This window comes from Clinocottus analis, unplaced genomic scaffold, assembly GCF_023055335.1.
Source record: "Clinocottus analis isolate CAN_PGR_092001 unplaced genomic scaffold, fCliAna1.0.p SCAF_2, whole genome shotgun sequence".
NCBI lineage: Eukaryota > Metazoa > Chordata > Actinopteri > Perciformes > Cottidae > Clinocottus > Clinocottus analis.
In genome coordinates this window covers 657743-672336 of record NW_027175931.1, presented here as the reverse complement: position 1 = coordinate 672336, position 14594 = coordinate 657743, and the positions used below count along the sequence as shown (strand labels likewise).

The 14594-nt window shown below is 43.7% G+C and overlaps 2 protein-coding genes across 2 annotated transcripts in view; both read left to right on the top strand.

The window, feature by feature from the left end:
• Window positions 1-5705, top strand: part of LOC137790540 (latent-transforming growth factor beta-binding protein 4) — a 21180-nt gene extending 15475 nt beyond the window's left edge. Inside the window, exons 22-31 of the mRNA XM_068584878.1 lie at window positions 1-134; window positions 539-610; window positions 746-874; window positions 1056-1196; window positions 1384-1536; window positions 2173-2283; window positions 2500-2635; window positions 2809-3035; window positions 3771-3923; window positions 4337-5705. The exon at window positions 1-134 is cut by the window's left edge and continues 124 nt beyond it. Coding sequence (XP_068440979.1) covers window positions 1-134; window positions 539-610; window positions 746-874; window positions 1056-1196; window positions 1384-1536; window positions 2173-2283; window positions 2500-2635; window positions 2809-3035; window positions 3771-3923; window positions 4337-4479 — 1399 coding nt within the window. The 3' untranslated portion in view covers window positions 4480-5705. The remainder of the gene's footprint in view (window positions 135-538; window positions 611-745; window positions 875-1055; window positions 1197-1383; window positions 1537-2172; window positions 2284-2499; window positions 2636-2808; window positions 3036-3770; window positions 3924-4336) is intronic.
• Window positions 5706-8025: 2320 nt separating this feature from the next.
• LOC137790549 (steroid hormone receptor ERR1-like) lies at window positions 8026-13933 on the top strand. Its single transcript, XM_068584890.1, has 7 exons — window positions 8026-8081; window positions 8948-9197; window positions 9285-9438; window positions 9781-9897; window positions 10006-10446; window positions 10715-10987; window positions 13695-13933. Exons 1-7 carry the CDS (start codon window positions 8026-8028, stop codon window positions 13931-13933), a joined length of 1530 nt encoding a protein of 509 aa, XP_068440991.1.
• Window positions 13934-14594: the final 661 nt, after the last annotated feature.

Sequence of the window (14594 nt, the reverse complement as noted above, 5' to 3'; positions counted from 1 at the left end):
CTACTACAACCTGGCGGAGACGGGAACCTGCAGCCTGCTGGCGACCAACACCAGCCAGCAGGAGTGCTGCTGCACGGTGGGGGAGGGGTGGGGCCTGGGCTGCCAGTACCACGGCTGCCCCCCCACGGACTCAGGTGAGACAGGAAGTAGGACAGGTGGGACAGGAAGTTAGTACTTATGAGACAGGATGTAGTACAGGTGAGACAGGAAGTTAGTACAAGTGAGACAGGAAGTAGGAAAGGTGAGACAGGATGTAGGACAGGTGAGACAGGAAGTAGGACAGGTCGGACAGGAAGTAGGACAGGTGAGACAGGATGTAGTACAGGTGGGACAGGAAGTAGGACAGGTGAGACAGGATGTAGTACAGGTGGGTCGGGAAGTTAGTACTTGTGAGACAGGAAGTTAGTAGCACTTTATTATATTGTTTGTATCCTCAATAGAAGTACCTGAAGCCCTTCAGCTGAGAAGCTGATCAGGTGTGTGTGTGTGTGTGTGTGTGTGTGTGTGTGTGTGTGTGTGTGTGTGTGTGTGTGTGCAGCCCAGTTCCTGTCTCTGTGTCCCAGTGGGAGAGGATACCTGACCAGTGGAGCTGGAGCCTTCAGCTACACAGGTACGATATACTACGATATATATATATATATATATATATATATATATATATATATATATATATATATATATATATATATATATATATATATATATGTGTATGTGTGTGTGTTTTTAAAGTACTGCTCCTCTCCAGATGTGGACGAGTGTAAGCGTTTCCATCCTGAGGTGTGTAAGAACGGAGTGTGTGTCAACAACATCCCCGGATACAACTGCTACTGCTCCAGTGGATACGTGTACAACGGCACGCTGCTGGAGTGTGTTGGTACGCACACACACACACACACACACACACACACACACACACACACACACACACACACACATATTACAATATATGGATTGTAAATGACTAAATGACGAACTATTCAGGTGAAATAACTTTCTCTCTCTCTCTCTCTCTCTCTCTCTCGCTCGCTCTCTCGCTCTCTCTCTCTCTCTCTCAGACCATGATGAGTGTGAGGAGGAGTCCTGTGTGGGCGGAGTCTGTGTGAACACGGTGGGGTCATATTACTGCAGCTGTCCTCATCCTCTGGTGCTCGACGACACGCAACGCAACTGTGTCAACTCCTCCCACCTCACTCTGGGTAAGGCCCCGCCTCCTCTTCCTCCTCCTCTTCCTCCTCTTCCTCCTCTTCCTCCTCCTCTTCCTCCCATATATATGCTAGATCTAGTGGGGCTCACCTCCACCTTATTAAGTACAGTCGGGTACTGAACTGTTGTACTTGTACTTGTGACGGGGTATTTCCACACTGAAGTATTTCCCCCCCACAGACGAGAACCTGTCCCTGTGCTGGCAGCACGTCACAGCCGACCTGGTCTGCCAGAGTCCTCTGCTGGGCGCTCAGGTCACCTTCATGGACTGCTGCTGCCTGTACGGGGAGGGCTGGGGCATGGACTGTGCCCTGTGCCCGCCCACCGACTCCGGTGAGGACCCGCCCCCAACACACCATGTGACCCGCGTCATGTGACTGAAACACACGGCCAGAGCTGTGAACTTAGGGATACGATTATATGAAGGTTAGTTAGTACGTTAGTCATCAAGTAAACACGTAGGTTGGGAGGAAGGTAGGAAGGTAGGTAGGTAAGTAAGTAAGTAAGTAAGTAAGTAAGTAAGTAGGTAGGTAGGTAGGTAGGTAGGTAGGTAAGTAAGTCAGTAAGTCAGTAAGTAAGTAAGTAAGTAGGTAGGTAGGTAGGTAGGTAGGTAGGTAGGTAGGTAGGTAGGTAGGTAGGTAAGTCAGTAAGTAGGTAGGTAGGTAAGTCGGTCGGTCGGTCGGTCGGTCGGTCGGTCGGTCAGTCAGTAGGTAAGTAGGTACCTCTTTAGTCCACAGGGGGCACTAGAACCAACACTACCTCTTTAGTCCACAGGGGGCACTAGAACCAACACTACCTCTTTAGTCCACAGGGGGCGACAGAACAACACGACATGATAGCCTACATCCTCGTAATAACTTGAAGTAATATTTTGAATGCTGGACTGCGACTGGAGTAAATGATTTGAATACTTCTGTGTACTTCATACTTCTACTGAGACTGCGTATATTTCCATCATAACTCTTGCAGACGACTACTCGGCTCTCTGCAGTTCTTTTCTTCCTCCTTTGTTCCCGGAGAGCTTCACTGATCCTGGACCAGAACCCGGAGTGAGACCAGAATACGGACGAGGAAACGCCCGTGAGTGACATCATACCTCCAGTCATCATGTTGTTGATGTTATCTATTTACTTATTAAATGCATTGTTTTATTTCTTGAGCTTTTATTTGTTTGAGGTGTTTCCTCTCTTCTCCTTATCTTCTCATTTCCCCTCCTTGTTTCCTCTTCTTACTCTGACTACTCTCTTCATCTCCTCCTATCCTCTCTCTCCATCTCCTCTCTCCTTGCCTCCTCAGCTCTTGATTACGTCGATCAAGCGATGGTTCCTATCTATGACGACTACTCCCCAGCAGGGGGCGTGTTCGGAGGGAGGACAGCCAATCAGAGGCCAGAGTTCAGAGAGAGGACAGCCTATCAGAGGCCAGAGTTCAGGTGACGACGAAGTCGTTAAATGTTCTCTTGTTTCTGATTAATTTACTCAATATAGATTCACAGTGTTTATTATTTTAGGTTCAAATATTCAAAATGAAAAGGTTTCTGTAAAAACATGTTATTAATGACTTTGACTCTGAGTTTCAACGACTATCTCCCCCCCCCCCCTCCAGCACTGGGTTCTACCCGGATGGAGACCCGTCTTACCTCGTCCCTGCTGACCCGCGGGCTGAGAGGGCGTTCGGGGCTCGACCTCCTCCGTCCCGACCCGACGCTCCTCCTCTCATCCTGGCTCCCTACCAGGAGGAGGGGGAGAGGGAGAGGTGGAGGCCGGGCCCGCCCTTCACCGAGAGAGGAGGAGGAGGAAGAGGAGGAGCACCACCAAGGAGGATCTATGAGAGTGAGATTTAAGAAGATTGTCCATTTGTGTTGAATTTTGATTATTATTAATATAATTTTTAAATGTTATAATCATTTTTATTATCATTATTATTTGATGTGGATATGATTATTACTCCATTACCTCTGCTGGCATCGCCACCCTGCATGTTCTCCTCAGGGCTGAATCATTATAATCACTCCACAAAACTTTGCAGAGCTTCTGCACGAGCAGCGTTGACAGCACACACGTCAAAATACATGGAAACCTGCGGCCTGATGGGTAATCCATGGCCGTGACTTTTCTAAAAGATTCAACCGGCCCTTTCCTTGAACAACTGAAACACGGCACGACATTCGCTTAAATGGGGTTTAGTCGTGAAGAGAGCAACAAAACTCTCATCTTTGTGCCCGTAGGAACTCGCCAGACTTTAACGTAGAGACGTGATTTAAAGTTTAAAACGTTGACACAAGTCTGGAGGTCATTTGCCTAATTGGGCATTTTTTGATAGCGAGCACAGTTTTCATGTAATTATTGTTCAAGTTTCAGAGTTTGCAATGGGTGTGTATGGCGCAGACTGTTCAGAGCTGAGTGAAGCGGCAGGAACTTGTAAAAAAACAACAACATATTTTATTTATTCTTTAGTCCCACAATCCTCTCTCTTCATACAGCATTGATGGATAGAAACGTATTGCAATGTCTTACGGTAGGATCCTTTTCCTCTTCTTCTTCATCATCCTCCTCTTCCTCCTCCAGGGCGTTATGAGTCCTATGCCGGCCTGAGTGCAGCAGAGGATTGTGGGATACTTCAGGGCTGTGAGAACGGCCGGTGCATTCGTGTTGCTGAGGGTTACACCTGTGACTGTTACCAAGGATACGAGCTGGACATGACCTCCATGACCTGTACAGGTGAGCAGAGATTATTATTATTACCTACTTCCACCCAAACTAACTTACTTGTTTACTTACCTACCGAGCTACTTACTAGCTTACGTACTAACTAACTTACTTGTTTACTTACCGACTTAATTACTAATGGTCTTCCTTACTTGCGTACTTACATACTTATGTACTTACTTACTATTTTACTAACCTACCTAACTATTTACTCGCTTGAGTCCTTTCTTACTCACTTACCTACCTAGCTCCTGACTAGCTTACCAATGTACCAACTTGTTTATTTCCTTACTAGATGAAATGCTTACAACCTCACTTGATAACTAACTCTCTCTCTCTGTGTGTGTGTGTGTGTGTGTGTGTGTGTGTGTGTGTGTGTGTGTGTGTGTGTGTGTGTGTGTGTGTGTGTGTGTGTGTGTGTGTAGATGTAAACGAGTGTGAGGACAGCGTCTCCGTGGACTTCCCGTGTGTGAACGCTCGCTGTGTGAACACGGACGGCTCGTTCCGCTGCGTCTGCCGGAGAGGATACGTCATGTCGCGCCGGCCCAACCACTGTGTGTCCGCGTAGACCGGACAGAACCGGAGAGAACCGGACAGAACCGGACCGGCCCACTCTAGACAATCCACACAACGGCACACGGGCTGGACTACATTCCTCTGAACTGGGCTGAACCCGGGATGCACTGGGAGAGACTGGCACCAGTTCTCGCTCACTGAGCGCTCGTCGGCCTCTCGCTCAACCTTCTTCTTCTCTCTGCTAATAAAACGTAGCTTCACGGGTTCAGAGCTCCACGGGACCGAAGTTCTGAGTTCTTTCTCTTCTTGTTGGAACGAACTGGACCGACTGGTTTAACAACTGAAACATTCTATTAGTCAAAAGAATGAACCGTGTTTATGTTTTCATATTTAGATGTCTTAATATTTACAATACACACATGAACAACACGTTTCATATAAATACTTGAAACGTGTTGAATATTTAGATTCTGACCCCTGAATGTCTCTCCAGGAAACCCCTGAACCAAAAAGGCTTTTAATGTTAATTCTTTTAATATTTCTCCACATCGTTTCAGTGTTTTTTCAATATTAAAAATAATAAAAGTGTTTTATGTTTGTTGATATTCTAAATAACCAGATGAATTAAATGTTTATTATTTCAACAAGTTACAAACAAAACTTTTTAATGTTTAATGTTTGATTATAAACAGGTTGAATATTTACACCATCTGTTTGATCCACAGAGGAAGCGGAAAGAAAATATTGTCAAATTTTAGAAATATGAATGAATGAAAAGTCAATTTAGCGTTAGCATGCTAGCGTGAACATGTTTAGCGTTAGCTAGCAAACCTGCGTCTTTGTTGTTCGTTGTGTAGAACGTACAGTTCGTTATGAACATTCTTTATTATGAGCCAGCTAGCTAGAAGCTAACAGCTAAGGCTAACATAGCTTCTAGCTGTTAGCTTCAGAGCTAAACCAGCATCTTATTGACACTAACTTGCTGTGCAAGAAATCCCTTTTTCTTTTAGTACAAAGTGACTGCACACTTTTAGATTTGTTGTACAATAAGTACAACATGTACAACAAGTACAACATGTACAACATGTTCAACAAGTACAACATGTACAACATGTTCAACAAGTACAACATGTACAACAAGTACAGGATGCTCATTCATTGGTTCAGGCCCTGGTTTAGTTTTTTAAATCGTAACTTTTATGGTTGATTCACATTTTGTATCATTATTGTTTTCTCACAAGAAATGAAAATATATTTGCACAATTTTATTGAAACCGATCTGTTGTTTGTGTTGTTTGATGAGAACAGAGAGGATGTGAGTACAAATACTGGACATAGAAGTATAAATGGAAGTACTCAAGTAAAGTACTCATCACTCTCCACAACTTGTTGAGTCACTTCAGGAGGAACTCACGTACTGATCCTCCTGAAGGCCTCTAAGCCACTTATCTCTCTCACACACACACACACACACACTCACACACACACACACACACACACACACACACACACACACACACACACACACACACACACACACACACACACACACACACACTAAGGCAGCATTAATGGGATTATGAGGTTCACCCAATACTGAGGTGGAAACTGTGAGCCAGCAGAATATCAGCTTCAACACACACACACACACACACACACACACACACACACACACACACACACACACACACTAGAAATAAAACTGCTGTGTTTGTTGTTTCTCTTCATGTTTGGCCCTAAAAATGTCATTTCATCATTTTTAACATCTTATTATAATATATTTATTATATAATAATGAATAATTATGAATATTACTATGAACTCTAATCATTGTGAATATATATATATATATATATATGTATATATATATATATATATATATATATATATATATATATATATATATATATATATATATATATATATATATAGTTATATTCATAATGAATAGAGTTGACTTTGCCCTTTTGTTCAATTTCTTTCTGGTCCTCTTGAGTTCTCGTCTTGCAGTGCAGAGGGGCGGGGCCTCGGAGCACAAAGGGGCGTAGTCTCGGACCGCAGAGGGGCGGGACCTCAGAGCGCAGAGGGGTGGGGCCTCAGAGCACAAAGGGGCGGAGTCTCAGACCGCAGAGGGGCGGGGCCTCAGAGTGCAGGTGATCCATATCAGGTGAGTTGGTCAGCTGGTGGGAACCTTGTCGGGATTTCTCTGCGTCATCCAGATTTACAGTTTATCAGGAGATAATCTCCCTGCTGACGTCACGGTTCGTTCAAGGTATTATGAATACTCTGGTACACGTCAGTACTTCATCTCTGCAGTAGTTTTACCAGAGACCACACAGGAGACGTGTTTTCCTATTGAATGAATCTATATTTGTATATTTAAGTGTTTAGGAATCTGTTGTCTGAATGAATTTTCAAAAATAATGAGACTTAAATAACTTATTAATAAAAGATAACTTCCACCCATCCCTTTCCCTTCCCCCATATTATATATATATATATATATATATATACATATATATATATATATATACATATATATATACATATATATATATATATATACATATATATATATATACATATATATATATATATACATATATATATATATATATATATATATATATATATATATATATATATATATACATACATACATAAGCTGCAGATGTAGGTGAGACTGATCTGAGCTGCGTGAACATCTGAGTGAGATTAGGACTCAGAGTGTACACACACACACACACACACACACACACACACAATAATCCTCTCTGTCTCCGTTCTGAACACAAAGCATAAACTTAATATTTCTTAGTAAAACTAACAGTTCACAATATTTAAACAATATTTAGAGCAATAAGCAGTCATAATGATGAGTACAAATATCATTATCATTATTATTAATGACCCAATTATTTTTTATTTCGACAGTATGTATATTAATTTAATATTTAAGTATATTAAGATAATCTCTATATTTGCATATGTCATTTAATTTAATTTAAAGTACTTTTTAAGTAGTGCTCCTCTCTTTTAACTTCATGTTTGTTTATCTTTCTATTATTATTAATATTAAGCAAAAGGATTTTTTTTTTAATCCCACAGAGTCAAACTGTTTGCAGATCAGTGCGTTCCTGTTATTGATTATGATATGAAATCATCTTCAGTGGCCTACATCTGTCACGGCCCTGATCAATACAGACGATAGGAGAAGATGCTGCACGTTGATTGGCTGATCCCCCAGGCCCCGCCCCCTCAGAGAGGACACATAAATATCAGCAGAGACACCTCCGAGGCTCAGAGTCCGCCTGAGTCCAGCTGCGCGTCCGTCGTTGTCTCTGCGGGAGACGCCGGGTCAGAGGTCAACGTTTCGGTTTCCCACTTTTTCTCTCTGCACCTGAAAGCAGCATCAGAAAGCACCCTTTTCCTGACTGTAAGCTGAGTGTGTGAACGCACCGTGGAGCCACCGAATCATTCATCATTCATCTGGTTGGTTGGATTTGTCAGACTGTGAAAGATCTGGTCTGGAATCAGGATCAGAATCAAGATCAGGATCTGGATCTGGATTAGGATCAGGATCAGAATCTGGATCAGGATGGAGCTGAAGGACTTCTGTCTGACAGACGACTGTCGCTTCATCAGTCCACATCGGTGAGAAACTAAATACTATAGTAATAATAATAATAATAATAATAATAATGATAATACTTCATTCATGAGGAGGAGCTTCTGTAGTACCAATAAGTACTTCTAGAGTAGTGGATGTTTTAGAAGTAGTAGGATAAACCTCAGCAAGACATCAATCACATTGCAGCCAGAACACTGAAATATTACTTACTTATGGATAAATAATACTTGTTGGTGTGTGTTGTACTTATATATAAATAATACTTGCTTGGTATATGTTGTACTTACTTATACATAAATAATACTTGTTGGTGTGTGTTGGTGCATCTTGAACTGAGTCCCTCCGGTGTGGAATCAGAGGCGTTCAAGGTCCAGGAAGAAAGTTAGGGCCTTATTTATGAAAAATGAATTACTAAAACTATCTAACTTTACTTAATCAAAGTGAAACTTAGCAGAGAAACTGTGAACACATGGAGATGTTTTATAGTAGAAAGAAAAGAGATGATTTCATCATTAAAAAGAGGGTATACATTCTGAAAGATCTTTTTCTTTCCCGTGTTCTATCATCAACCAGTAAACCAGTAACACAGATTCTGCTACATGAACCTCTGAACTGGTCTCACAAGACTTCTCTGTATAGTTTACCTTTTGAAATTATTCAAATAGCCCTTGTGGTTGAGGAGATATTCTGTGTTTAGTGAGCGGATGCAAACCTTTCAGGATCTTTGAAGCGTTGCTCTGGATCACAGACGTTGCTCCACAGACACCTTTATTTATTATTTATCCAAAAAATGCAATGAGGGAGGCTTTTATTCTGAAAATCCTTGTTTTTTTCATTGTTACGTTGTCTCATCACGGCTGTTTAATCTCACACTCTTCGTCCTCCTCAGCCTTATGGACTCCTCCTCTTCCTCCTCTTCCTCCCCAGCTGATGAAGTTCAGTCTCCGGACTCTGGTCTCAGCCCCTCACACCGGCCCTTCCTCCTCCCCAGTCCGACCTCCTCGTCTTCCTCTTCCTGCTCCTCCTCATACAGTCTCCTCTGTGGAGCGCCAGAGTCCGACTCCCCGACTGGATCTATTTCCAGCGGCGGGGGCGTCGCGGCGGCCGTGTGTTTTCCCACAGACTCGTTTTCAGCTCAGGTGAAGAACGTTTCACTTTGTTTTGGTCCAAAGAGTTCCCATTTCCTCCAGTTCCTTCCATTAAAAACAAGTGGTCTCCTCTGGCAGGTGGACCTCATCCTGAGGGGCGACTACCTGACGCCCGCGGGTGCTGTGGGCGCCAAGAGGCTCTGCCTGGTGTGCGGGGACCTAGCCTCCGGGTACCACTACGGAGTGGCGTCCTGCGAGGCCTGCAAGGCCTTCTTCAAGAGGACCATCCAAGGTGAGAGCCCACGGAGCCCAACAAACGACCTCATAGAGACACACAACCACCACAGAGAGACACACAACCACCACAGAGAGACACAACCACCACAGAGAGATACAACCACCACAGAGAGACACGCAACCACCACAGAGACACACAACCACCACAGAGACACACAAAAGAAGGCCTTGGTTAGCGTGTGAAGCTGTGAGCTGCTGGGTCAGAAGTACTCCCACAACATTGTACTTCACTGCAGTTCAGTACCATAACGTACTACTTCTACTCTCCACTGAGTCATCTGACCAGGGGTCAAGGCAGGATGTGATGTCATTGACCTTCCTGTTTGTGGTTACCTAGGCAACATCGAGTACAGCTGCCCGCTGGTGAAGGAGTGTGAGATCACGAAGAGGAGGAGGAAGGCCTGCCAGGCCTGCCGCTTCCACAAGTGCCTCCAGGCCGGCATGATGAGGGAGGGTACGTCAGGGAGACTTCCCATGAGGCTTTGCTGCGTTGTTGAAACGTGACGGACCACAAAGAGACATAAAAAGACTCACAACAGTGTGTGTCTGCTGTGTGTTGCAGGAGTGCGCATGGACCGAGTGAGAGGAGGCCGACAGAAGTACAAGAGGCGGCTGGAGAGCCTGAGCTGCTACAGCCGAGCTGCTCACAGCCTCCAGGCCGTCGGCAGTGAGTTCCCTCAAGAAGCTCCGACACAACAACACCACAACATCACCACAACGTCACCACAACAACACCACAACAACACCACAACAACACCACAACGTCACCACAACTTTGTTACAACTTCACCACTACTTCCCCACGTCGCTGATGTTTTATTAACCCTCGTCTGTCTTTTAGGAAACAAGGTGGTGTCCCATTTGCTGCTGACAGATCCCGCCCCCCTGGCTGCCAATCAGGACGATTCGACCAATGACGGCAGCCTGCGGGACCTGCTGACGCTGTGTGACCTCCTGAACCGGGAGCTGCTGCTTCTGATTGGCTGGGCCAAACAGATCCCAGGTAGACGTCACCTGAGTGGCTGATCTCTCTCACCAGATTTCTGCTTCGTCATCACCAGATCTTTGAAATAAAAGGGATTTTTCATTTAATTGCTATAATTATTTTTGTACTATTGAAATTGTTAATTTACGAAATATGTAATTTTACAAAAAAACTTTTTTTCAACTTGCTGGATATTATATTAAAGTATCATACTTTCTACTAATATTTAATGATTTGCATATTTATTGAAGACACCCGACACCTCCTCTGCCCCGCCCCCTCTCAGGTTTCTCTGGGCTTTCATTGGTCGACCAGATGTCGCTGCTGCAGAGCGGTTGGATGGAGGCCCTGCTGGTGGGCGTGGCCTGGCGGTCGCAGGCCGCAGAGGGGGAGGAGCTTGTTTTCGCCGGTAACCTACGGCTGGACCGGGCCCAGTGTCGAGCCGCGGGATTGGCCGACCTGTACGAGGCGCTGCGTCACCTGACGGCGAGATACCAGGTGATGGACCTGAGCCCCGAGGAGGTGGTGACACTGAAGGCCATGGCGCTCGCCAACTCCGGTACGCACAGGAAGTACCTCAAGTACTGCACTCACGGTACTGTACTGTACTCACAGTATTGTACTCATTGTACTGTACTGAGTACACATTTGGGTACTCAATATTGACTTTTCTGTTTTCTGCTAACTTCTACTTCAATACATTTGAATTAAAATGTAAATATTGTAGTTTACTTTTTCTTTTCTTTTTTTTTTTTTTTTAACTTTTTGACAAACTGACTTCAGGAAATACTTTTTATTGTATTTTTTTTACTTTTAATGGAAAAACTGTGACTTAAAAAAAAAAGATTGACAAACTGTAACTTTACCAAACAGTTTCATTGTCATTTTATGATTTATTGACAAACTATGTCACTTACATTTTTTTGAGATTTTTTAACTTTCTTGACAAACTGACTTAAAAAAAATATTGACACACAATGTTTTTTTTTACTTTTACTTGCAGCTAGTTAAACATGTGGAGAACTGTTTATTTATATATATATATATATATATGTGTGTGTGTGTGTGTGTGTTCCTCACTAGTGGAAAATAGGCAGCTGCATCAGATGCCCTGCGGACTAAAGATCTGACACACAAACTGTGTGTATGTGTGTGTGTGTGTGTTTGTGTGTGTGTGTGTGGAGGGGTTATTGATATTGATCAGCGGCTGAGAAGCTTCACTGTATTGATTAGTTACTTACAGCTTGGTCTCAATTTCTGTCTGAATATGACGTCATCGGGAAGTACTCACAAGTACACAACTATGACCCCTTTTATATAGCAAAGTATCAGTTGTAAAAGGTAAAAGTACACAAGTATTATCACCTTCATGCAGTGGCTAAGCCTTTGATGACCTAAACACAAACACTAAGTTATAGTTATTTCATAATGTAATAGTTCTCCACTAATCCTCTCCATGTGTCATAGTGATGTCATCGTGTCATTGTGATGTCATCATGTAACTTCCTTCTTCCTCTGCTGCTCTGCCTTCAGCCTGCAGCTGCTTTCATGAAGCTGCTTTTAAGAGTTTCATCCAATCAGATTCCTCCTCCTGTGTCTCTATGGGAGCAGAGCAGTTTAACCCTTTGCAGGTTAAAGGACACGGGGAGTGGACGTTGTGGTTGATCGTCATGGACTTCAACCAATCAGAGCTTTAGTTTGACATGTGGGCGTGTTCTTTGCCTGTGAGGTGGCGTCAGCACTAACATGCGCTGTGATTGGCCAGTGGACCAGCGTGACGTCAGTCAACAGTAAACTAGCTAGCTGCTAGCTGCTAGCAGGTATCAGTAGCAGTCAGAAGAGTTCAGACTGAAACAAGAGAAGTGATGACATGTAAATATTCTGCTTGCTGTAGTTTTTACACTCGATGGCTGAAGGAGGAACGTGTTGGTGGATCTACTGACCACTCCTTCCTCACGGAGGGTTATGAGCTGACGATGCTAACATCGACTGCCGACCAGGCACGTTCATCCTAAAACTCATGCAGACTTCTTCCAGAAACAGGACTGGAGGCCAGACGTCCTCTCTGGTCCAGGACCGTGGAAACCGTAACCGTGTAATCTTTAAAAAACAGAAATACTTTCATGAGGTTTCAACAGGAAACAGAGACAGTGGGACTACTTTCAGCGGCGGATGAATCTACATTTAGAGAGAGATGAAGAACAGCGAGGCTCATTGAAGTTTGATGAGGAAGAGGAAGAGGACTTGTTATTCCTCTATTGTTGTTGGTGCTAATGTTGCTAACGTTGATGACCGCCGTGTGTTCACAGCTGATCAATAACATCTGACTGTCTAGAGTGCTTGAACACTCCTGCTGAAGCAGTGCATGATGGGACACTTCCAGCTGAAGTCTGGTCACTCTCCCACTGTCTGAGCCTCAGATCAATATCAATAAAGAGTATTGATCGACTCGTTCTGGATCTATAAACGGTTAACTGTCTGCTGTGTGTGTGTGTGTGTGTGTGTGTGTGTGTGTGTGTGTGAGTGAGTGTGTGTGTGTGGTACAAACACCCACAGGCTGACCTTGACCTTTCTCTTATCGCCAAAAGGGACTTTATTTTGAAGTTGACACATTTGACGGTTTTGCGAGGTAAACAAATATATTCTTTATTGTACAAGTATACAAGTACAAGTACAGGAGGAAGTACAAAGCATGTTCATGATATAAATGTATACTATTCATAAAATATCTGGATTAACAAATAAAAGTCAGAAAGAAGTAGGAAAGATTTGTAATCTTATAATCATGAGGTGCTTTATTTTGTTAAAAACAGGAAGTCTTATGTAACATTTTTACCTCATAGATATAAAATAAGATAAAATAATACTTTATTCGTACCACAGTGGTGAAATTACAGGAACAGTGCACAGAGAGACACATAGTACATACAAACATCAGGTAGTATAAATAAACAGTACAGAAGAATACAGTAGCAATATTACATATAGAGACAGAATAAAACAAGTATATAACAAGTATATACAAGTACTATGAGTGTAATTAAAGTGGCCAAATGATTAAAGTGATGAAGTGTTTGTGTCCACTGAGAGCTCAGCTGGTTGTGCAGCCGGACTGCAGCAGGAAGGAAGGAAGGACTTCCTGTGACATGTAGTACATATATATATATATATATATATATATATATATATATATATATATATATATATATATATATATATATATATATATATATATATATATGTATATATATATCTCTGTCCCTCAGACGCGGACCCGGTGGACGGGCCGGACTCGGTGCAGCGGCTGCAGGACGCCCTGCAGGAGGCGCTGCAGCAGCAGGAGGCGTCCTGCAGGGGGCGGCGCCGCGCCGGCCGGCTGCTGCTGAGCCTCCCGCTGCTGCGGCAGACGGCCGGCGCCGCCGCCGCCAACCTGCTGCGGCTGCACCGGCACGGCGGGGTGCCGCTGCACCGCCTGCTGCTGGAGATGCTGGACGCCAAGGCCTGAGCTCCTCTTCATCACCTTCATCATCGTCATCATCATCATGCTGCTGGAGATGCTGGACGCCATGGCCTGAGCTCCTCTTCATCACCTTCATCATCGTCATCATGCTGTTGGACATGATGGACGCCAAAGCCTGAGCTCCTCTTCATCACCTTCATCATCGTCATCATCATCATCATCATGCTGCTGGAGATGCTGGACGCCAAGGCCTGAGCTCCTCTTCATCACCTTCATCATCGTCATCATCATCATCATCATGCTGCTGGAGATGCTGGACGCCAAGGCCTGAGCTCGTCTTCATCACCTTCATCGTCATCATCATCTTCCTCTTCCTCTCCATCATCATCATCTTCGTCCTGCTCGGATTTGAAAAAGTTTAGATTTTTAATCTATTTTTGGAAAATACAAAATGTATGTTTTTTATCACGTGAACTTTTCTTCCAGTTGTGTGTTTGTGTGCGTGTGAGTGAGTGAGTGAGTGAGTGAGTGAGTGAGTGAGTGAGTGTGTGTGTGTGTGTGTGTGTGTGTGTGTGTGTGTGTGTGTCCGTCCTTTCTCTGATCAATGTTCACTGGACTTTCATTTTGAAGTTGACAAATTTGAAAGTTTTGCAAAGTAAAGAAATACATTCTGTATTGTATAAGTACACAGGTCGCAGTACAGGAA